The 24,780-nt window shown below is 37.9% G+C and overlaps 1 protein-coding gene across 8 annotated transcripts in view; it reads right to left on the bottom strand.

Moving 5' to 3' along the window:
• R3HCC1L (R3H domain and coiled-coil containing 1 like) overlaps positions 1-24,780 on the bottom strand; it is an 88,280-nt gene that overhangs the window by 23,287 nt on the left and 40,213 nt on the right. For 4 of the 8 annotated variants that reach the window (XM_049854898.1, XM_049854902.1, XM_049854900.1 and 1 more), the window contains 2 exons: positions 22,555-22,723; positions 12,262-14,081 (listed from right to left, as the gene is read on the bottom strand). In XM_049854898.1, the coding sequence (XP_049710855.1) occupies positions 12,262-14,067 (1,806 nt within the window). In that variant the 5' untranslated portion in view covers positions 14,068-14,081; positions 22,555-22,723. Of the gene's footprint in view, positions 1-12,261; positions 14,082-22,554; positions 23,047-24,780 lie in introns of those variants that run through there. The other 4 variants (XM_049854899.1, XM_049854904.1, XM_049854903.1 and 1 more) reach the window with 2 other exon arrangements.

Here is a 24,780-nt window from a genome sequence, read left to right as displayed (position 1 = left end):
AAAATACACAGTGGCCTTAACAATGGACTCAAGCATACCAATGACTGTGAAGATGGCACAGGGCCAGGCAATATTTCGTTCTGTTGTACAAGGGGTCACCATGAGTTGGGACAGACTCAACACCAACTAATGACAATTACACCCAATCGTGTACACTCTGACTCTTCTTCTGTATTTCTACGGCACTTTATTTGTACTACTTTTACAGTACTTATTATACAGTATCTTACATAACATCTAGACCAGTGTCTTCCTTCGACCTCATCCTGACCACTTAACCATCTATCCAACATTTAATGTATGTTTAACATACATCAGAAACAGAAAGTGAGCAAAGAACTGTAATATGTAATAAAGTTATAAGAATGAAGAAAGCGAGTAAGAAGTAATACACAGAAAAGGCAGAGAAAGGTACAATAGGTAGAAGGAAGGAAGTGTGCGAAGGCACATCCACCTGAAGGAGTACAGTGTACACACTGAAATAGTTCAGTATGGTTACTGATAAGGAGCACTGGTGGCGCAAAGAGTTAAGCACTCTGCTGCTATCCAAAAGGTTGGTGGTTTGAACCCATTCAGCCACTCCATGAGAGAAAGACCTAGCAATCTGCTTCGGTAAAGATTACAGCCAAGAAAACCTATGGGACAAGTCTACTCTGTCACATGGGGTTGATAAGCTGAAATCAAGTCAATGGCACCTAACAATAACAACTGCATAGATCATGTGAGGACTTGGGGAGCAAGGCTGCAAAGAGAGCTGGAGTTTGTTTCCTCACCAACATTCTGATTCTACAATTCAGCTATAAAGAACATGTCATATGTATCCCTAAATTCTCCCACTGCACACAGTATCTTGCACAAATTAGGCATTCAGTAAGTATTTGTGGAATGAATAAAATGTATATGCCACAAGTTACTCTGTCCAAATGCATGCCCAACAAGATTCTCTACAGAACCTTCACCAATAAGGATTTGATTTATGCAACATATATATTTTTTTAATGATTTTGGATAGAGTTCTGAAATTTGAAAAAAAAAAAATTTTTCTTTCCCTTTACTAATAAACCTAGTTTTCCTGGCCATATAAATCACATAGAAAATCAGAATTTAAAAATATAAAAAGAAAACAACAATAACAAAATTTCAAAATAAATCATTTAAAATTCTCATAGTGACGAATTTAGGACCTAAATCTGGAAAACATTCTGGTTTTCTTAAAAGCTGTTCTCACAGGATGGAAAGTCTTTTCTGCTCCTCCTCCCTCCTTTCCTTTAAGACCCAGCTTCAATCTTCATCTCCTTCTTCGGCTTCCCTATTGACTATAATTTGGTGGTCTCTCTCTTCCCTGCACTATTATATCATAACCCTTAGCAGTTGGATATACGCTACATTTCATCAATTTTAAGATGTACTTTTTTTATTTTTTTAACATCTCTGAAATCATGATGCATCTTACAATCATGCATATTGTCACTGCTTGCCTGTACATGCATGAACATCAAAAGCACCCAGTGCTAAAACTTGCAGAAAGGGTGGTCACCAGTGTAGAGGAAAACCTCAGATATGAGTGGAGCACTCTTTTCAAAACAGTTCTAAGGAGAGAGTGGGAGACATGATGAATCAGATGTTTAGCAACATTCTCAAAGTGGGAGTCAAAAGGACAATAGCTCTGCAGAAGTGCAAAGCTGGCTTAAGCCTCCAGCAACAATGATTTCTGGTTCTTTTATGTATTCTTCCAATAATGCTGCATCATCAAAGCTCCTGATGGCATGGAGGATGCTACTGGACGGCAACACATCAGAGTAAGGACTGGGACAAGACGTTATTAGGAAGAGTGGACTCGGAACTAAGGCTGGACTATGCACTAAGGTCAGGAAAACCTTAATCAGTTTAATTTACCTACATTTTCACGTATGTAAGAGAATGATACATTATAAATATTTATGTCTAATTAAGTCTAAGAGTTCTTTCAACCTGTACAAAATAAAAATTCTAAGTGATACATACTGTGCAAAAGTTTTTATTTTTTCTTAGTGATACATAAAATAACAGTTTATCTTAAAATCAATGGCATATTCAATTCAATAGAATAGTCCTGATTTTTTCAAGTGATTTCTGAGAGTAAAGTCTCATCAGTTCCATAAGGCTGTGAACTCCTTAAACCTTCTTATTCTTTTCTTTTATCCTTCACATCACCGAGGTCAGAGTTGGGCATGGACTAGCTGTTCCGTATCTGTTAACTGCCACTAACTATGTGGCCTAAGCTAGGAAATTAACAACCTTTCCAGGCCTTAGCTATCTTAGTACAGACGGCTACACTAGATTAAAGATCCCTTTCAATGCTAACATACGCTTTTTTAAAAAGACTTGTATGGCTCCACCTGTAAGATAGGATAAAGTTCTAGTTCATAGTTCTTACAATTCAAGGGCTGAGAGACCTACAACATAACCCTCGCTCAGAACTTTGAGGGTAGGAATAAGACATTTTTATAGTTACTTTTAATTTAACACAATTAAACACAATAAACTACTTTTAACTATAGTTATGGCTATAACAATTTAAATATAGAAGGAGGGTTATCATAGGGACAAAAACACCACAGACTGGACCGCAAGCTGGTGGAATAAAATTACTGCAGCTGCTTTAAGAGTCTCTGCGTCTATGGGCACAGAATTAATCCATACAGTCAATTCTCAATTACGTAGGTTAGGTTCTTCAGCATCTTTGTTTTCGCTTTCCCTTCTGCTGTCATCTTATAGCTACTTAACTACTTATTAACTCATTTTCTGTTAAAGAAAATTAACTTAAAATTTTATGATTTACTATAAACCTTGATAAATTAGAAGACTAGGTTGAGAATAGCCTTAAACTATAAACAAGAAAATGAGGTTTTGGGATTACCTGGGTTTGAGTTTATCTAAGGATTCCAGAATAACAGGAAATTGAGAGTAATAGCCAATTTTTTTTTTCATTCTGATCTATGGTAATATTGTGAATAAATCAATAAAAAAAAAATCAATAGCTAGAGTTAAAATGTTTTACCCATTTAACTTCCCATGTTTGGCAGACAAATAACACATTAAAAAAACAAAAACAATTTCAAGTCTTTTCAAATTTTTCATGATCCAAGTTCAAAAACATCCACAAAAGGAGTTCCCTAAAAAGATAATGATGCTACAGTGTGTCATGTACAACATAAGTTATAGTTCCAGCCCCCTTCTATACTGCTTGGGCTTAAGTCATTTACAACAGTAGAAAGATAAATGCAGGCTTTCCACTCTAATATCTTATACATTAAGTATAAGAGTGGGTAATGTCTCCAACAGTAATCTCTATCTGCAAATAAAACTAATACATCCAAGCTATGCCTACGCTGACCCTATCAAGAAACCAAGGCTAGGCATGCAAACTTTGGCTTCGGAAAATTTGTAACATAGAATTGGTAGGACACCATGCAAGGTGCCGTCTGGGGATTTCTCTAGAATAGTTATCAGTAACATCTCAATATCCCTGATTATCACCAGCAAGAGAAATCCATGTCTACCCCATTGGATTAAGGCACACGCAAAAGAAAAGGAGGAAAGCATGCAAGAAAGAGGAGGAGAAGGGCAAGAGGAAATAAGAAAAAAAAGGAAGTTATAATAATGTACAGTGCTAGCACCAGAGTGCCCTCAACCATTGTTTCATATGATCAGTTATTGACCCTAGTGTCAGAGGATAAATTTGAGAGATCTAGTCCTCTCCCATGAACAGCAATGTATGACACATGAATACATGAGAAGGGACCAAGTGACATCTCCTGAACTGACATGATTGGCTCCTATTCAAACAGTATAGAAAGATTAAAATGGCAGATTGACCTTGGCATTCTTGGAAACATGCTCTAAAAATCCACTGTGTAGATTAAATTTATACTCAAGAAGGAGAAGGCAGCAAGATATATCTGTATTTCCTCCTACTCCTAGCATGATTGGAAGGACGGAATGGTGAGATACCACTGATCTAGCAGAAAGGTGAGACTAGATGAACCCGGAATAGTAAAAACTAAGCCAAACAGGGTGATGCTAGAGTCCTGATAGTTAACTCAGTTACTGCTATGATAATCAGTGACAACAGCGGTCCCTAAGACCTGAGAAAAACATCCAAAGCAGACAAAATTTACATTTATTGCCATTCCACTTCTTGATTTCTCCAGTCCCTGATCCACCTTTTCCTTACACTACCTTTGTTGTTGTTGTTAGGTACTATCAATTTTAACTCACAGCAACACCATATGACAGAACAGAACTGCTCCAGAGGGTTTTCTTGCCTGTAATCTTTATGGAAGCAGATTGCCAAGTCTTTCTCCCTCGGAGCAGCTGGATGGGTTAAAGCCACCTGCTTTTCAATTTGCAGCCAAGAGCTTAACTGTTTGCACCACTGGGGCTCCTTTAAAAAAAACCTAAAATCCTGTACTGCACCCAGGCCTGTTCGCTTCATACCAAAAATTCTCCTTGTCCTTTATTTTAGAGGATATTAATCCCTGCCTCCACCACGTGTCTGTCAGTTTGCCCTACTGTGGTGGTTTGTGTGTTGCTGTGATGCTGGAAGCTATGCCGCCAGTATTTCAAATAGCAGCAGGGTCACTCATGATGGACAGGTTTCAGTGGAGCTTATAGACTAAGCCACACTAGAAAGAAGGACCTGGCAGTCTACTTCTGAAAAAACTGGCCAGCGAAAACCTTACAAATAGCAGTAGAACACTGTCTGATACAGTGCTGAGAGATGAGCCCCTCAAGTTGGAAGGCAATCCAAATACAACTGGGAAGAGCTGCTTCCTCAAAGTAGAGCTGACCTTAAAGACATAAATGGAGTAAAGCTTCCAGGACCTTCATTTGCTAATGTGGCATGACTCAAAATGAAAAGAAACAGCTGCAAACATCCATTAACAATTGGAACATGGAATGTATGAAGTATGAATCTAGGAAAATTGGAAGTCATCAAAAATGAAATAGAATGAATAAAGATTGATATCCTAGGCATTAGTGAACTGAAATGGACTGGTATCAGCCATTCTGAATTAGACAACCATATGGTCTACTATGCCAGGAATGACAAATTGAATGGGAGTGATGTTGCATTCATCATAAAAAAGAACATTTCAAGATCTATCCTGAAGTACAATGCTGCCAGTGGTAGGACAATACCCATACGCTTACCAGGATTATTGTTAATAAGACTATTATTCAAATTCACGCACCAGCCACTAATGCCAGAGACAAGAAAATTAAAGATTTTCACCAACTTCTGCAGTTTGAAATTGATCAAACATGCAATCAAAATGCATTGATAATTACTGGTGACTGGAATTCAAAAGTTAGAAACATAGAAGGAGGATCTGTAGTTGGAAAATATAGCCTTGGGGATAGAAACGATGCCAGAGATCGCATGACAGAATTCTGTAAGACTAACGACTTCTTCATTGGAAAAACCTTTTTTCAACAACTTAAACGATGACTATTTTTTTTTTTTTTTTTTATACACGGGGACCTCGCCAGATGGAACACACAGGAATCAAATGGACTACATCTGTGGAAAGAGATGATGGAAAAGCTCAATATCATCAGTCAGAACAACACCAGGGGCTGACTGCAGAACAGAACATCAATTGCTCATATGCAAGTTTATGTAGAAGCTGAAGAAAATTAAAGCAAGAACCAAAACACAACCTTAAGTATATCCCACCTGAATTTGGAGACCACCAAAAATAGAATTGACGCATTGAACACTAATGATGCAATACCAGACGAGTTGTGGGATGACATCAAGGACATCATACACAAAGAAAGCAAAAGGTCATTAAAAAGACAGGAAAGAACAAAAAGACCAAAACTGGATGTCAGAAGAGACTCTGAAACTTGATCTTGAACATCGAGTAGCTAAAGTCAACAGAAGAAATGAAGTAAAAGCTGCCCAGAAGATTTCAATGCACAGCTCAAGAAGACAAAGTATCATAATGAAATGTGCAAAGACCTGGAGTTAGAAATCCAAAACAGAAGAACATCCTCCGCGCATTTATCAAGCTGAAAAAACTGAAGGAAAAAAAATTCAAGCCTCGAGTTACAATACTGAAGGATTCTATGGGCAAAATATCGAACAACGCAGGAAGCATCAAAAGAAGATGGAATGAATACAGAGAGTCACTGTAGCAAAAAGAATTGGTCAATGTTCAACCATTTCAGGAGGCAGCAAATGATAAAGAACCTATGGTACTGAAGGATGAAGTCCAAGCTGCACTAAAGGCATTGGCGGAAAAAAAGGCTCCAGGAACTGATGTAATACCAATTGAGTTGTTTCAACAGATGGATGCAACGCTGGAAATGCTCACTTGTCTATGCCAAGAAATTTGGAAGACAGCTACCTGGCCAACCGACTGGAAGAGATCCATATTTGTGCCCATTCCAAAGAAAGGTGATCCAAAAGAATGAGGAAGTTACTGAACACTATGCTAACCAAAAGGTCGGTAGTTCGAAACTACCAGCCACTCCTTGGAAACCCTATGGGGCAGTTCCACTCTGTCCCATAGGGTCCCTATGAGTCTGAATAGATGAGTTTGGTTTGTTTTATCATTAATACCACACACAAGTAAAAGTTTGCTGAAGATAATTAAAAAATGGTTGCAGCACTACATTGACAGGGAACTGCCAGAAATTCAAACAGGATTCAGAAGAGGACGTAGAATGAGGGATACCATTGCTGATGTCAGACGGATCTTGAATGAAAGGAGAGAATACCAGAAAGATGTTTACCTGTGTTTTACTAACTATGCAAAGGCATTTGACTGTGTGGATCGTAGCTATGAAGCTGTTGTTGGAACAGAACAAGGGGATACTGCATGGTTTGAAATCAGGAAAGGTGTGTGTTAGGGTTGTATCTTTTTACTATACTTATTCAATCTGTATGCTGAGCAAATAATCTGAGAAGCTGGACTACATGAAGAAGAACAGAGCATCAGAATTGGTGGAAGACTCATTATCAGCCTGCAATATGCAGGTGACACAATCTTGCCTGCTGAAAGTGAAGAGGACTTGAAGCACTTACTGATGAAGGTCAAAGACTACATAGTCTTCAGTATAGATTACACCTCAACACAAAGAAAACCAAAATCCTCACCACTGGACCAATAAGCAATATCATAATAAAAGGAGAAATGATTGAAGTTGTCAAGGACTTCATTTTACTTGGATCTATGGTCAATGGAAGCAGCAGTCAAGAAATCAAACGACAAATTGCATTAGGCGCATCTGCTACAAAAGACCTCTCTAAAATGTTGAAAAGCAAACATGTCACTTTGAAGACTAAGGTGCACCTGACCCAAGTCATGATATTTTCAACTGCCTCATATGAATGCAAAAGCTGGACAATGAATGAGGAAGACCAAGGAAGGATTGATGCCTTTGAATTATGGTGTTGATGAAGAATACTGAATACACCATGGACTGCCAGAAGAACGAACAAGTCTTTGCTTCTTGGAAGCAAGAATGGCAAGACTTAGTCTCGCATACTTTGGACATATTATCAGGAGGGACCAGTCCCCAGAGAAGGACATCATGCTTGGTAACGTGGAAGGTCAGCGAAAAAGAGGAAGATACTCGATGAGATGGACTGATACACAGTGGCTGCAACAATGGGCTCAAACATAGCAATGACTGTGAGGATGGCACAGGACTGGGCAGTATTTTGTTCTATTGTACACAGGGCCACTATGAGTCGGAATCGACTCGAAGACACCTAACAACAACAATACTTGCCTATCTGTCCCTCTCAGCAAGATAAGAAATACACACTTCTGACCTTCAAATTGCAGAGTCAGATCCATTGGCTTAAGGAAGTGAACCAATCTTGACCTAGCCAGGCAATATAATATGATGACCCATTATCTGAAGGATCAGAAATTTAGTCTTGGTGCTTTAAGCCTGATATCCAGTACGTCTGGGTACCCCCCTGGCTTTTCCTTAACAATTTTAGCTTTGGGATCTGCACAAAAGATCTCCTATATAAGACTGTTGATTAGCAATTAAATTCCTTTTGTCCCCAAACTAAGCCTTACTGCAAACCTACACCTTCCTACATCCCAACTCCAAATTTATCACAACCAAAAACAAGCCTGAATTTAAATATATTTAGGCTGCTGGCTATTCATTTCAGCAGACAGGCTAAAGTCAGTTCACTCTTTCTCCCCACCACTGCTCCCCAAAGACCAGCAACGGAGTACCCAGCACACCTGTACTTTTTGATATAAATGATTATATTTATACAAATTTATACAAATCTAGTGTGGATGGAACTTAATTCTCCAAAAGGTATGTTTGCATCTTTAAACAAGCTTTTTAACACAAATGAATCTATAATTTTGGGATACAGTTGTTGTCTGTGTTTTCCTGGGCAGGGGTGGGGAATGCACCTGGTTCCCTCTGTCATCCTAACCTTGCCCCTCTCTGCTATTGTCACTAAATAGGGAACGAATTAAACAGAATAAACATTACAAATCATATCCCCATTACAATCTCATTTAATTTTCTACGGCCTCACCTACATGCAACAGTATCAGCCCGCAGTATTAGACCGCAGTGATCTAATTCTTTTTTAATGCCATTGCCTGTATCACTCATCAGACAATCAAATATAGCCTTAGTCTCTTATATGGTTGTTAGTTGGTTCTTTTATATCATTTACCTCTGAAATCGTCATTGAACTATCTAGTCACATATTTACATCTTGTCTCCCGAACTAAAATGTAGGCAATTTTAGGACAGAGAAGCTGGCATGTAGCATAGTGCCTTTAACACAGCAGTGATAATAACAACTAACTTTTATCTATTTGCTATTTATTGTTTATTAAATTCTAAGTGCTCAATATTTGCTATTTAACCAAAAAGTGCTGGGATACCAACTGTTAATATGCCTCTAGGTGATGGGATATGAAGGGCTTTCCTCTCTTTATATGTCATAAAATTTGCATTTAGTAGTTGGATGATAAATTTTTCCTTTTGATTGTGTTTCTTGCTTAAAAATGGATAGAATTTTTACAAAAAATTCCAGGGAGACAGAGTACCTATGAATGGGAGTTAGCACACACAGGAAGGGAGATGGATGGGAATAAGTGGTGTTTCTTTACTCTTCTTTTTCCCATGGTTGTTAGTAGCCTTCTGCAATAAAAGGACTTTCTAAATGGAAGGTTTCAAATTCTTAAAATACAGGAGACTCTTACCTAAAAACCCAAAGCAAGACCAGAAATAGGAAGCACCTATCAACATCAATGCTATGTTGCTGGTATCCCACCAACCCTCCGAGAGATCTGTACAGGAGGCAGCAGGGGCTATGGAAGTTTTTCAAGACAACAATTATTCTTATGTTCTTGTTCCAAGATCTCAGAGGGTTAAAAGAAGTCATGCCAACATCCTCTCTTTTACCAATTGCCAACATATGTTTCTGGGCATCCTGTACCACGGCTTTAAGAATTCAAGTGTGATCTTTGGAGACTCTTCAAGACTTGCAGTTCTAGGAGCACAATAATGACTCACCTATGCTCTCTACCCACCTCCGGCAGTTTTAGACGTTTGAATGTCACAGGAAATTGCTGCACGTGCCCATGACTGTCACACCCTGCTCTATGGCATACCTCCCAGCCTACTAGAGGTGGAGTCTATCTCCAAGTCTAGCCACTATCAACAAAGAAACAGGCCAACTGAGAAAACAGCCAAAAATCTTAGGTTGGAAAGTTTTCAAGGTAGGCAGGCACTCTCGTTTAGCATGTAATAAATTATGGCTATTAATGGTACTGGATTTGTGACATCTTTTAATATTATTATTAGTACATCTTCTAAAACCCAAAGCAGAAGAGGCCATCATCGTCCGAAGGTGGATTTGCTACCTGCCATTCTCAATCCATCTCCCTATTTCCTGCTCTCATCTATCCTCATCCCTCAACATAGACCCCATTCCCTCCCAAGTACCTCCAAAGATAATCCAAACACAACACCCAGATTCTGGCTTAGAACACAACATACTCCTTGTAACCCCATTATTATTATTATTATTATCACTGCCAGCTTTAGGTCATGTCAGCTTCCTCTTTAGCTATGTTCCTCAAAATACTGAGTGGTTCTCTGAATTCTTTTGTTCCTATTCCAAACGGTGTTAAGACTGAAAAACAAAACTGCACAACTGAATATCTCTCACAACAAACACAGAAACCATATTACTGAACTACCACAGAAAATTCAAGTTCCAATATTAATAATATTCTGAAAACCTCTGGAGGCCATCCTAAAAAGGCAGAAAGCTCCAACTCTGTCCTGTCACCTATATCCGCAGTGGTTAAGAGCTACAGATACTAATCAAAAGGTCAGCAGTTCAAATCTACCAGCCACTCCTTGGAAACCCTGTGGAGCAGTTCTATTCTGTCCTATAGGGTTGCTATGAGTCTGAATGGACTCGACTGTAACTACAACTATGTGCAAAAGGCTCTGTGTACTTTGTTTTGTAGGAAGCAGAAAACAGTCCTTGTCCTCCTACGCATGCCTGTGCCCTCGACCCCTCAGGTAGTCCTTTTGCTAACTCCTATGAATGCTGCTTCTTTTCTCAGATTAAGGCGTTCTCTCAATGCTTCAATCTTTAATAACTTCTCTATAGTCACCTAACTTTGCCCACTATTCCTATTTCTTAATCTGAGTTGGGTCTAAATGTCCACTAACAGTATTTTTCAAATCATGGGCTAATAGCCATCTGTAGTTCCCCCACTCACATTCTGATACATTTGAGCAGTGGTTCTCAAACTTTGTGCATCAGAACTACCTGAACAACTTGTAAACATAGATTGTTGAACCTAAGAGTTCGCAATTTCTAACATGTTACCCAGTAATGCTCATGCCGTTGGTCCAAGGACCACTTCGCGGCTCCCTGACTTTGGTTTGGTCCCAAATCTGATGAAAGGTATTAAAAACTGCACATACACATAAAATTATTCATGTAACTTCAAGGGATTCATGAACGCCCATTTATAGATATCCTCTACTCTGTATCTCTTCCTAAGGAATGTTTAAGACATACTGCTTTCCTGACTTGATAGGAAGAAGTGCTGTTTGTGGTACAGGGACTCAGTGTATAAGCACCTCCTAAAAACGAGGTGGAACTGTTTAATACTGGAAAGTCAGTTCTGTCCAAAGGGTTGCCCTCTTTAGTCTCCCCTGGCTCTTTCACCTGCATGTGACAATTTTCCTGCACCTCTGGTTTAAGTCTCGGAAGCAAAAGACTCATTATTTAGTATTTAAAAGCATCTTCGAAACTGTTCAAATAAAGCCCTTTATTTTGTAGGTGAGGAAATGGTCTAAGAGAAAGAACATACACTTAGGATTAAGACAGAACTAGACTGAAATCCTGATTCTGTCTTTCCAAAAGCTGTGACCACTGAGCTACAGTTCTCCATCTATAAGACTATCTTACAGGGAGATCATTTTTTCCCTTCCAGGTAACAGCTATGTGAACCAACTATAAGAAATGAAAGGGGGAGTGCTTCTACTATTGAAAACCAAGGACTCTTACTTATCGTAAAGGATTTAAATGTTGGATAGACAGTAACTGTCTTAAGAAAATGAAAAGACTGAACTAAAGAATTTTTAAGATGCCTAGAAAATCCAACATTTTGTTATTTATGAACTCTTAACTGGCCAGCAGGTCCTTATTTACTTGTGTTTTCTTATTTTATAAACGATCATCTACTCTTCAATTTAACTCAGAGCATACACTCCTTAAAAAAAAATTATGCCTTCTTTTCTTTTATCCCTCCCTTCTCTACCCCCTTCTCACTAGTATCTTGCAACATTCCAATATCTACTGAAAAAATAAATAATAACAATCAAGAATTCTCCTTCCGCCATGGGCCTGTGTGAAATACATCTTGTTAACACAGAAAAGACCCTTTGAAGAAGTTTCTCTCTGCAATTCAACAGACAGCCAAAATCCATTTAATTCATCTCTAATCTATTTAGTAAGATTTCTCAGGACTTAGCTATTATAGATATAGCTCGATTCTGTATGTTTTATTTTTTAAAGGTCTATCAGATATTCTTCCTCAGTTTATAATTAAGTTTTTTACAGGAAGCTTGACATTGGATGTAACATGACTGAATGTACACAAACGTCTATAAGAATTACCACCCAAACCCCAGGTTCCCCATATCTGAAAATTTTCTAAGCTTTAAGCAATTTCATTTAAATATTACCTCTTGTAGAAGACGTGGATCCAAGCAGTCACCATCATCATTAAACATGGACTCCCAGCTCTCTTCAGTATCAGTACTTCCTTCCATGTGAGAAGTTTCAGTTGCTTTTGGTTCCATGGCTGTTTCCATAGATACTAATTCCGTATCAGGAAAGGATATACCAAGTTTTATATTCTCTGAGTCATCTTCCTCTTTTGCTTTAACCTTTTCAGCAGTTCTTAGTTCATGCAATGTTTCTGTGATATTACCAGCACAGTCCAGATCACTGCCCAAGGCACTGTCTGAAACTACTCTTGTCCCATTTAAGATACTGAGTTCGGAGTCTAAACAAGCGTTATAATTACTACCAGCAATCTTCTTTATAGGTAAGGAGGACATACAATCTGACAAGTTCTCTATCAACTTTCCTGTTGACTCTGTGAAACTAGAGGAAATACTCCCAGCATAAACATCTGAGCAAGCAGTCAGGTCGCTGAAGTTTTCAGTGTTATTTCCACTGTGAGCTACATGAAGAGGGGCTGTATCTGCACTCATCCCTATATATTCTGAGAAACCACTTGTGTTGCTACAGGCCTCATCAACTATTCTAACTGCAACTACACAAGGACAGCCCACAGTTACATGCTCAGATATGACATCTGTAATGTCCATCACACGTACCCTATTGGTAATGTCACCTACACTATTAGATCCATTATCTGTGTATGTTTCATGAGTAAGCGTGGCTGTATCAGAAGGTTCATACTTTATACATAACTCATCAGCAGTGCAGTCATTCTTCTCATACTCTCTAATCATCGTGGAATCAAAAACGCCATTTGTGCTCTCTAGTTTGCTGACAATAGGCACTTTATGAGTGATGTGACCCAGAGCCTCAGGAGCAGAATCTATACTTTTCTGACTCAAGATAAAACCTGTACTGTTGTCTGTATCACCCACAGTCTGAACTTCAAAGTCTACACAAGTTTGATCAATGATACCATCTGGACTTGCAAGAACAGAAATAGCACTGATACCTCCATTGCTGGGCTTTAACATCTCACCTGATGTTCGCACATCTTCTTGTACAATTTCAGAATCAGGGTTTAGTTGTGGTGATACAATCATGTCTTCAGGTTTCAATGCACAGCTGAAACTTCCAGAAAATTGGGATACTATCTCCACAACCCTAGAATCAGTTTCAATTCTGCTTTCTAAATCTCTGTCTTCAAACGCTTCCCCATTTAGTCCATGCCTACTAAAATCACAGGGTTCCACATTTTGGAATGGTTTGGTAAGAACTTGAGCCTCACTGATTTCTGAACAAGGCTGTGATAGAGGCAAATTCTCATATCCTGTCACATCTGTAGTTTCAACCTCCAAACACTCTACCTTCTTTGGTTTAAAATGTCTTTGTAAAGGTAGACTAGATATAATCTCAGGATTTGGGACTCTTTGTTGAGGTCTTTGGGATAATATTTCTTTGGACTCTGTGGTTCCCCTCTTAATATAAGCCTTTTTATTTCTTTCTTGAAGGCATGTATCTTTTTTTAATTTTATCAAGGGCTTCTTTCTTTCCTTATGATTGTGTTCCTTTCTATCAGGATTAATATCTAGTCTCTGAGCCTCGGGTTTGTCTCTAAAGACCTCCTTTTGGGAGAAAAAATGTCCTTTTTGTTCTCCTTTGACCACAGAGTTAGGCGGGCCGCAGCTTTTTCCCTCACCACTTGCTTTGGAGTGCGCCGCGCTCCTTCGAGCTTTGGGTACATAAAGCGCCATGTCAGGCCTTCTGGCTCGAACTCTGGATCTCTCTGTTTCTTGCTGCATGGCACCTCCTCAATCTGCAAGAGAGAGAGAAGAATTTAATTACCAGAAACTAATTACAATGTATTGAACCAAGAGATTTTTAAAGACTAGGTAGAGGGCCTACTGATCCATCCTAGAGAAACTCTCAAGTTAAAAAAGTAAAATCTGCTATAAAATAACTAAGGTAATCAGGTAAGCAACTAAGGAGAGCAGGTTCCAAAATAACTCATTAGGCCGTGAATTTTATTGAAATATCCTCTTTCCTCATATTCCCCAAAACCCTCTACCTCTACCTCCCAAGTCATCTCTACTTTTTTAGTAAGTATCCTTGTCTTAAGAAGAATAAAAACAGATTCTTTCAGAATAGTAACAGCCAGCCATCAAGTACTCATAAAACAACCGTTTCTATATCCTAACTCAACTCAACTCATTGCTGTCGGAGCTTAGAATTTACATTGAAGAGTATATATTCAAGGAGAACCAAAAGACACACTTTTCAACACTAATATGTGCAAATAAATACAACAATTTTAAGAGTAACTTGAACAAGAGAAGAAAGTTAAAAACTATACTTGGGGCTTAGAAAATGAGAAGAGCTAATCAGAGAACGCTTTTTGGAAGATGTAGCTTTTGAAATAGGATTTTTTTAGAAAAGAAAAACGTAGTGGTAGAGTCATTATTCTATTAGTACTACTTAGTCACGTGACCTACTGTAAACTTTTTGTGCTTTCAGTAGCAACCAAATGGGTCTAGGGAGGGCGAAGGAGAGTGGAGACCAAGGAAACTGTGAAGGAACAACTCACACTAATAACTTCCGGACCCACCTCCACTACAGTTGGTAAATGGAATTTAACAAAGGGAAGAAATTCAACACAGGTTAAATAAGCCTTTATCTACTAACTGCTAAATGCAAGGAAGTGTGTTAGCCAATTTCATAAAGTTATTCTTTTAATCTTCAAAATAATACTGTGAAGTATTAGTAAATACTGGTTTGTTCATAGCAAAGAGAATAAGGAAGTACTAAAAGGAGCCCTCGTGGCTCAGTGGTTAAGCGCTCAGCTGCTAATCAAAAGGTCAGCAGTTTGAACCCACCAGCCATTCCAGAGAGAAAGATTTGGCAGTCTGCTTCCGTAAAGATTATAGCCTTTAAAACCCTATGGAGCAGTTCTACTCTACCCTACAGGGTTGCTCAGTTGAAATTGTTCCAATAGGAACGCGTTTGGTTTTTTTGGTTTACATGCAGCAAGAAGTCCCTGGGTGGTGCAAACGATTCACACACTCAGCTGCTAACGGAAAGGTTGCAGGTTTAAGTCCACCCAGAGGAGCCTCAAAGGAAGGCTTAGCGATCTACTTCTGAAAAAATCAGCCACTGAAACCCCTATGGAACACAGTTCTACTCTAACACAAAAGAGGTTGGCATGAGCCAGAATCAACTCCACGACGCCTGGTTGTACGCAGCACGGCGCACCCGAGGTCACCACGAGTTGGCACTGACTCTACAGCAGCTGGCACACTAGTCGCACGCAGCAAAGGAACCCTCGTGGACGTTCAGATGCACCCTTAGTAACCTTCCATCACGCACATCTCCAAGGAGGCAGTCAGAGGGGAGGGGAAGAGCTAACAAACCCTGCCCACCCTCTCCCAGATCTCTGGATCGCTGCCTGGTCTAGCCTACCTCCCCTGGGAGGAACCTCTGCGCTTACACTACAGACTGTCTTCTTTGCGGCCAATGTCTATCCCACAGCCCTATTCAAGTGTTCCCAGTCATCCTCTCGTTGCTTTCCTCTTTTGTTGCATTTAAAGAACATTTTCATGCTGGTTTAGAGGTAACTCCCCCTCCCCCCAGTTTTTTGGGGGTCCATATAATTCTTAATTAATATCTAGCATGCCATTTTTCATGGATTGTCTATGTTTCCATTTGTGCAAGAGTAAGACTTTAACTTTTAGCCGTATCAGGATTTTTCCAAAATCCCTGATTTCAAAATACAGAATTATTAAAGTTTAACTGAAGAAGATGCTATAGACACAGTGTATCTTGATTTTTTTTTAGCAAAGCATCTGACAAAGTACATTGCAGTAAACTTCTGGATAAGATGGTGAAATAAGGGCTACTTAATAAAATTGGTAGGTGAAGTCACGACTGATCAAACAATAAAAAGTAATGATAACGGGTAGAAGTGAATTTAGAAGGGGGTTTAGTGGACACTTGTGTCCCCACAGCCCTTTGCAATGCAACATTTTAATAATTTGGATGTAGATAATAAGCACTGAGTACTTACCAAAACTATAAGTAACATAAAACTGATAGGATTAATAAATACCAAAAACGATAAAAATATAATTCAGTATTATTTCCACAATCTGGGATGCTGTGCTCAAAGCAATACAAATGTTAAGACAGAATAAATATGAAGATCTGCTTTTGGGTTAAAAACAAACCAAAATGAACACAGAAGACTTGTGTACAATTTGCACCAAAAAAAGATCTAAAGGCTTTTACTTCATCCATGAGGTCAATAAAAGCCAAAAAACACTGATGTGGATGTTTTAAAAGGCAATACAGTTTTAGATGCAGAGTCTGGAAAATATTCCACACAATGTTTTTGGTTAAAGGAACGAGAGGTATACTTTTTGCCAAAAGTCTAAATAGAAACATTAAAAAAAAAAGTTGCCATTAAGTTGATTTCAACTCACAGCAGCCTGGTGGGACACAGCAGAACTGCCCCTGTGGGTTTCCAAGGAGTGGCTGGTGGATTCCAACTACCAACCTTTCGGTTAGCAGCCAAGCTCTTAACCTCTATGCCACTAGGGCTCATCTACCTTTATACCTTAAGGGTTGGCTGCTCCACAGAAGAAGAGACAAATTTTCTATGTTTCGCCAGAAGAATCAATTGGTAGAAACTAAAGGAAAACAAACTTTAGCTCAATGTAAGAACAAACTACTTACAGGCCTCTTAAACACTATTATCAGGTAATGAACTCTGTCTCTGACTAAAGAAGGAACTTCTATCTGTAAGGTAGGTTCTTCTGGGTCAATTTTAAGGGTTCACCAAACCCTAAATTATATGATTCTATTTCTAATCTGCAACACACATATAAAGGCTTCAAATTATGTATTTTAAAATTATGCTTTATGATTAAAGACTATTAAAACTCAATTTTTTCCTTAATGTCCACATTGTCGTAATACTATTTCCTAAAGCTAAACAGTAAAATATATTTATATGATTACCTATTTCCTACCAAAACAGTGAATTCAATTGTGCCATGACCAGTGATGGTAAATGTTTACCAACCAGTTAAGCGTAGTTTACACATGAGTACTGATTGATATTTTCATTTACATCAATGCTGTCAATGATGTGAGCTCTTTGCTCAACTGGTTAACAGTTTTTGAATACTGGAAGAATATTTCATCAGTTTTTTTGTGCTATTCACAATGTTTTGGCTAAAGACATAAAACACTTTTAAGTTTGCATTATTAATTAGTACTTTCTCTATCACTTTAAATCTAGACAATCAGTAAACAACAAACCAAGCCCTGGTTTATGGCATTTGCTTATTTCTTGGTACAACTATTCCCACCATGGCCAATTTCAAGCTACCAATATGATGTCACTGAACACTGAGTTGGAGAAATGCACAGTAGCAAACCATTATATAGTATTTCAACCATGTCGTTGTTAGCTGCTGTCCAGTCAGCATCAGTCATGGTGACCCTTTGTATAAAGCAACGAAACACTGTCCCGTCCTACGCTACCTTCAAGATCATTGGTATCTTTGAGTCCACTGATGTACACGTACAATAAATGTAAATAACCTCAAGAGTACAGATCACAGTAAAATGTAGTGAAATAATTAGGAAGTGATAAGTTTTGAGTGTTTGTTATCTTTGTTTTTAATGCAATTTATTTTATAGCAAGTTTATGCAATTTCATTTGATTAATGGCTGTGTTTGAACAATCAGTTCACAAAATCCTAAAACTTTTAACAATCTGCTCTCAGGCCAGTAGGATCCGCTTCAAGGCACCACTGGCTGTGACCATTCTTTCATAAGAATTCAAACACATCCCCATCCTGTGGACTTTCAAAGCATGGCCAACATACTTAATGCTTTGTTGCGTTTTTATGAATTTGTTTTTTCAACCGCAGGCACAAACAGCCTTTAAAGTGGGGGTAGCGGTACCTGTCACACACCATCTTTAAAAACTTCCCCCATAGGTATTTACTAATAGGACTTGCTATTTTCTCTCTCGCTTTTAACAATTTTAACTTTTTTACAATATTCTAAGTGCTTATATCAGTATCATTTGCTTCTTAATTGGAGGAAGAATCAGTTATTCAGGGTACATTTTGCAGCTAATTTATCCTGAAAGGGCCATTGGCGTGCAATCCTGTTCAAAATTACATTTCCTAAAGGGGATAAGAATTCAGGTTCCTTTATGATTGAGGGTCGTCAACTGTTAACACATGCCTTTGAAATATTTACGCCAAATCACTTTTTTCTATAGGATACTTTTGGAACACTGGTATCACATCGCAGCACCTGTCCAATTGCTTCTACAGTTTCAAACCCTCCTTGAGAGAAAATATCAGTAACTTCCATTAAGTACTTCTCTGGTCCATCTTCATAAGAAAATGAACTAGCACAAAACAAATCAGGCTTTTACATTTTTATAACAGGATGTCAACATTGTTTGTCCCACACTTTGTATCTAAAGCGTATGGATCCCTCTTCAATCGACAATAGAGAATATTGGCACTTAAGGCACTCACTGGATAATTCAACCATGAATTATGATCCAGTACTTACCAAAGGCTCACTTGAGACATGATATTTGAGAGAAACTGCCTAATGGGCATGTTTTAACTATTCATTCTTCTAGAATAGATTGTCTAAGTTCTATCGCTTTATTGTTAGTTCATCAGAATGTATCATAACTAAACCATGTATCTATTTGGAAATAATTTCAAACTTACAGATAAGTCACAAAAATAGAAGTATGAAGTACACCACATACCCTTTACTATACTCATACTTACCTACTGTTAACATTTTACCACATAGATCATTTTCTCTCTCCACACACAGCACATACACAGAGTTTTATTTTTTAACTTTTTGAGGGCAAATTACATGTATCATGGCCCTTTACCCCTAAATACTTGAGAGTAAATCTGCTATAAACAGGAATATCACCTTACATATACACATTTAACAATGTCAGCAAATCTAACATTGATAAAATGTTAAAATTTAATCTAATGCAAGTATTCCAATTTTGCCAGCTGATCCAACAACGTCCTTTATATAGTATATTTCCTTCTCCAATACAGGATCTGGTGTAGGGTTAGGTATTACATTTGGCTCTTCAGCCTCTTACATTATGGAACACTGCCACAGCCTTTTGTTGTTTTCTATGACACTGACATTTTGGAAGAATAGTTCCTCTCATGTCCCTTTATTAATAAAACATCCCTCATTTAGAGTTTGTCTGACGTTTTCCTCATAATCAGACTGAGTTTGTACAATCACAGCCAGAATTCTACATAGGTAGTAATGTGTTTTTCTAAAGGTATCACATCTAGAGGCCCATGATTGCCGTCTGTCTTTCATTGGCGTTATTAGCTTTATCATGCTGCCAAGGTGTTGTCCAATTTCTACACTTTACAATTACACTTTACTTTCTCCTTTGCAACTAATAAGTAGTCTGTGGGTCAACAATTTACAAACATGCAGATATCCTGCTCCTTACAGCAAATTTTCCCCTAGATTTATCATCCACTGATAATTCTTATTTGATCCAACCTTTATTATGCTGGTTGCAAAATGATTTTCCAGCTCTAGTCCCTCCATATTTACCAGTCAGTCCTCAATATTTTTCTGAAAGCCAAAGTAAACCATATATTCTAGCTCCTCAGATAAAGCTAAGATTCTCTACGTTAAGATTCAGTGTTAAAATCTCAGCTTTCATAACTGGGGAAACCCTGGTGGTATAGTGGTTAAGTGCTATGTCTGCTAACCAAAGGGTCGGCAGTTCAAATCCGCCAGGTGCTCCTTGGAAACTCTACGGGGCAGTTCTACTCTCTTCTATAGGGTCACTATGAGTCGAAATCGACTCGACGGCAGTGGGTTTTGGTTTGGTTTTTGGTTTCATAGCTGGTTAATACAGGAAATGTCGATGTGAAAAACACTTTCCAACTTTTGTAAACTCAAAGTTGAAGGTTAATTATCTTATTATCTAATGTCCCATTTATAAAAAGAAGGGGAAAAGCATGTCTCTCAAATGTTATATGGTCCCTTTAATAGACATAACATAATATATGTCCCTTTCTGCTCTTTCTAAGAAAACACAGAATTAAGTTTGGTGTTCAAATGCAGTGATTAATCCATCCCGGATGTCTAATAACATCTATTTCTCTGTCCCTTTTTAAAATAACCTCAAATTCCTTTAGGAAGGAGGCAAGGCACAAACAGAAATGTGAGGACACAGAAGAAAAACATTTTTCATAAAAAATATTTAGATGATATATTTACTTCACATCTGTTTTCAGAGTAATGCCTTTAAATCCCTTCATCAACTTAAATTTTTTTTTGAACTATGAAATATTCTTTAGAAAGTGAAATGTCTCAAACGAGGTATACACTGAGTTCTAACCCTGTCGTCCCTTTAAAATGATCTGCAAAAACTACACAATGGAAGGATATTTATGCAACACACGTACTACCAGATCATTACAATTCTCATACATTAAAATGCCAATGCTACATGTCCTGAATCAAGATTCAACACTGAGACTTTCTAGATGACTGACTAGGCACACAAGTATACCCCCCAGAAATGGACCCACGTCAAAAGGGAATTCAGTTTATGACAAATGTGGCACCTCAAATCAGTGGGAAAACACAGAGCATTCAATGGTCAGGCCAACCACCTGGCTATTCAGTTGGCTTCCCAATATTTTCCTGCGGATTCTCCATGTATATTTAAGTGAGATCAGTCTATTATTTTCGCTCCCAGTAGTAGGAATTACATGACTATCAAGGTTACTATAAGGTACGTTACATAAGTTAAAGATTTACGTCTAAGGAAAACTTACTATTACTGGAACATTTGGTAGAACCTAACTCTAACAATGTCTGGGAATTATATATTTTGGTGACAATCTTTAAAAACGATTCATTTTCTTTCACGTTAAAGGTCTATTCAAGTTTCTCCTTTTCTTGAGTCGGTTCGGTAAATATATTTTACTAGAAAATTTGCTTTTTGGTCTAAGTTTTCAAATTTGTTGATATAAACGTTGTTCACAGTGTTTCTGTTGTTTCTTCATCATGACCATTATGTCCTCTTTTTGTGTATGTGTGTATGTTTTAGGTGAAAGTTTACAACTCAATTTCTCATACAAAAATTTACACACATATTGTTATGTGACATTAGTTACAATCACTACAATATGACAGCACACTCCCCACTTCCACCCCAGATTTCCTGGGTCCATTCAACCAGTTCCTTGTCCCTTCCTGTCTTCTCATCCTGCCTCCAGCAGGTCCTCTATTTTGGTTAATACTGTTTATTTGTGCTATTTTTCTTTTAACTTCTTGTGTTGATGACTTAACTAGCAGTATTCCAAAAGTTTGTTGTTATTATTTTACTTTTGTATTATGGAAATTTTCAAACATACATAAAAATAGAAAAAATATTATAATGAACCCCCAAATACCCACCTCCCAGCTTCAAATCATTGCCAGTGTTGCCTATCATTTTATCCATGCCTCCCCCTCTCTCCACAACCTCCACTGGATTATTTTAAAGCAAGTCCCAGACATCATTTTATTTCATCCTTTAATACTTCAGTTATTTATATCTTTAAGTTTTTTTACACTATAATACCAATACACACTTAAAAAATAACTCTTTATATCACACAGCCAGTGTTCAAATTTCCCCAACTGTCTCGTTCTAATTTTTTTTTTTAAACAATTATTTTGTTAAAATCAGAATCTAAAGTGATGTATACATTGCACTGGTCTTTTAATCTATAGGTGCCTGCCACTTTGTTTTGTTCTCCTGTCTTGCCATTCGCTTATTAAAGAAACTGCGTTATTTGTTCAACAGAATTTCCCACATACTGAAGTTTGCTAATTACAATCTTGTAGTATTGTGTAATAAGTTCTTGTAGTCTCTTTATTTCCCAAAAACTAGTGCTTGATTTAAAGGTTTGGTAAGATTGGGGTTCAATTTTTGTATAGTAAGAATATGTCATAATTGGTGCTATGTAGTTCCTACTGCATCACATCGGGGGACACATCACGTCTGAATGTCTGCCTTGTTGTAATGAGAACACTGATCTGCGGGTTCAGGTGCTGTCAGCCTGAGCTATCCATTATAAAGTTCCCATCAGCCTTTCATCATCAATGAAGCAGGCTTTGATGAATATTGCCAAGATATACTATTTCATCAGGAGTTGCAAAATGACTAGTTCTATCATTCTTTTTGCATTTATTACCTGGAATTCTTCTATAATGAACTCTCCCTCATCAACTGTTTTGGGACTCTGAGGTGTATTCCATACAGGCAAGGCAGAATAAATGCTTCATTCTTTATTTACAGTTTTCCAAATTAACCAGTTCTTTGGCATCTTCCAAAGGTGATCAGCATTTTCTTGTTGTTGTTACCTTTTAATGAAACAATAACGAAAAACCCATGGATTTTAACTTATGTTTCAATTCATTGTGGAAATCATTCTTATTGAAGCTCAAATTATCTCTGCCCAGTGCCAGTCCCTTCAGGTCTTTTTGACACAAACGCAAGTTGACTTTGATAGTTCTTTGCTCTCTAGTATGACATCTTATACAACTCCTACCCGGAGCTGGAATCATTTTATTCAAGGTATCTGGGTTTATTTTAGTAAAAAATAGTGTTTTAAAACCACGATTTGGGCACTAAGAGTGTTGTTTACTACTGGGTTGGTCATTACTTTTAATCTCACAAGTCTTCATTCTTGGAACTAAACAACAATGAAAATATGTATTTCCATGCTTTTTGCAAGTCAGTTATTTAGAAGTATCTACCAAACGTACGTATTTTTTAATTATCTTTTTTTTTGGTATTGATTTTCAACTTAATTACACTGTGGTCTGAGGATGTGGTCTGAATGAGATCAGTTCTTTAAAATTTGTTGATTTTTGCTTTATGGTCTAGCACATGGCCAATTCTGGTAAATGTTTCATTTCTGTCTGTTAATAACGTATATGAGCTAAGTTTGTGGGTGCTCGTGTGTGTGTGTGTGTGTGTGTGTGTGTGTGTCAAATCATGTCTACTAACATATTGTCCAAATAATATCCTAATTTTTTGTCTGCTTCTTTAATCACAGAGAACATGTGCAAAATACTCACTATGACGAAATCAACAATTTTAGTTCAGAGAGGGTGTTTGGAAGAAATGCATATGAGTTTAATGACCTCCCAAAGTGAGCTGAACTGGGCCTAAAGCCTCTGCCCTTGGTGAGGCCTGGTGCACAGCTAGGCTCCCAGAACCCCCTTGCAAGAAGCACTGAGCCTTGGTGGCCCCTTAGGCCTGAAGGGTAAGGGCAGAGCAGGCTCCGGGATTCTGCTGCAGGCCTTGCAAGGGTGATTTGGAATGGAGCCCTGGAGGCAGCTCTGCAAGGGAAGCTCTGACCCAGCACAGGAGGAGGGTGAAGTGGTTCAGCCGTGGGCCCTCCAGTCATACAGCCTGGGCTTTATCCAGCTTTGTCTCCTCCAAGCCTCCTTCTCCACAGGAGAATAATCCATTAACTGGGCTCATCACAGTGATAAGCACATCAGGAAATCTTGGCTGTTATTATTTCTATGATCATATTTTCTAAATTTAAAAAATCGGGCAAATAGATAGTCTGAAAACAGGAAAAACATCCTCCATTTTCACATAATACCACTTTTTACGTAACGACCTGGTCTTTGGAACCTAACCATGTTTATAAGTGAGGAGTGGGTGTATTAAATATTTAGTCTCCTATATACAAAAAAAAAATACTATGCTTGTGGATTTATTGATTTTTCCTTCTAATTCCATCACATTTTTACACAATTTTTTGAAGTTATCAGGTACTTATACTTAAAACTGTTCTCTCTTCCTGGCATAGTGTTACTTTTATATAAGTGAGCCCCTCCCTTCTATTGTTAAATTTTTGTCTTAAAATCTATTTTGTCTGAAATTAATATAGCTTTAGCAACTTTGATTTGGTTAGGTATCTTTTCTTAACTTTATGTGTGGTAAAAGTTACCGCTTCAGGCCTTAGTTTATTCAAGTATAAAATGAGAATAATGACAGACTGGACAGATTAAATAAGATGATGCATGTATTAGAAGTTTGCCAGGCGTGGTAAAAGTCTCAATAAAAGTTAGCTATTATTATTGAAACAGACAGTGGAGTCCCTTAAGTTAAAAGCTTCTACACAGAAGCAAAAGTCCTTATAAAACAATAAATAATATTCACAATGGATCCTGATCCCCTGTAAAATCCATTTCTACTTGACACTGACATCTATTGCAACCATGTATCCCAGCTTTGGCCATCAATTTCTCACTACTAATGGTACGAACATCCAACAATACAAGGTTAACACAATGCAACTCAACTGTAAAGTCAAAATACAAATCTTGAAAAAATGCAGAGTTCACAAAGTCAATGAAAATAATACTGAAGGAGTGCTCATCTCACAGAAAACCCCTGG

The sequence above is a fragment of the Elephas maximus genome, chromosome 16, assembly GCF_024166365.1.
Source record: "Elephas maximus indicus isolate mEleMax1 chromosome 16, mEleMax1 primary haplotype, whole genome shotgun sequence".
NCBI lineage: Eukaryota > Metazoa > Chordata > Mammalia > Proboscidea > Elephantidae > Elephas > Elephas maximus.
Note: the sequence above shows the minus strand (reverse complement) of the source record. Positions and strands in the feature narration are given on the sequence as shown.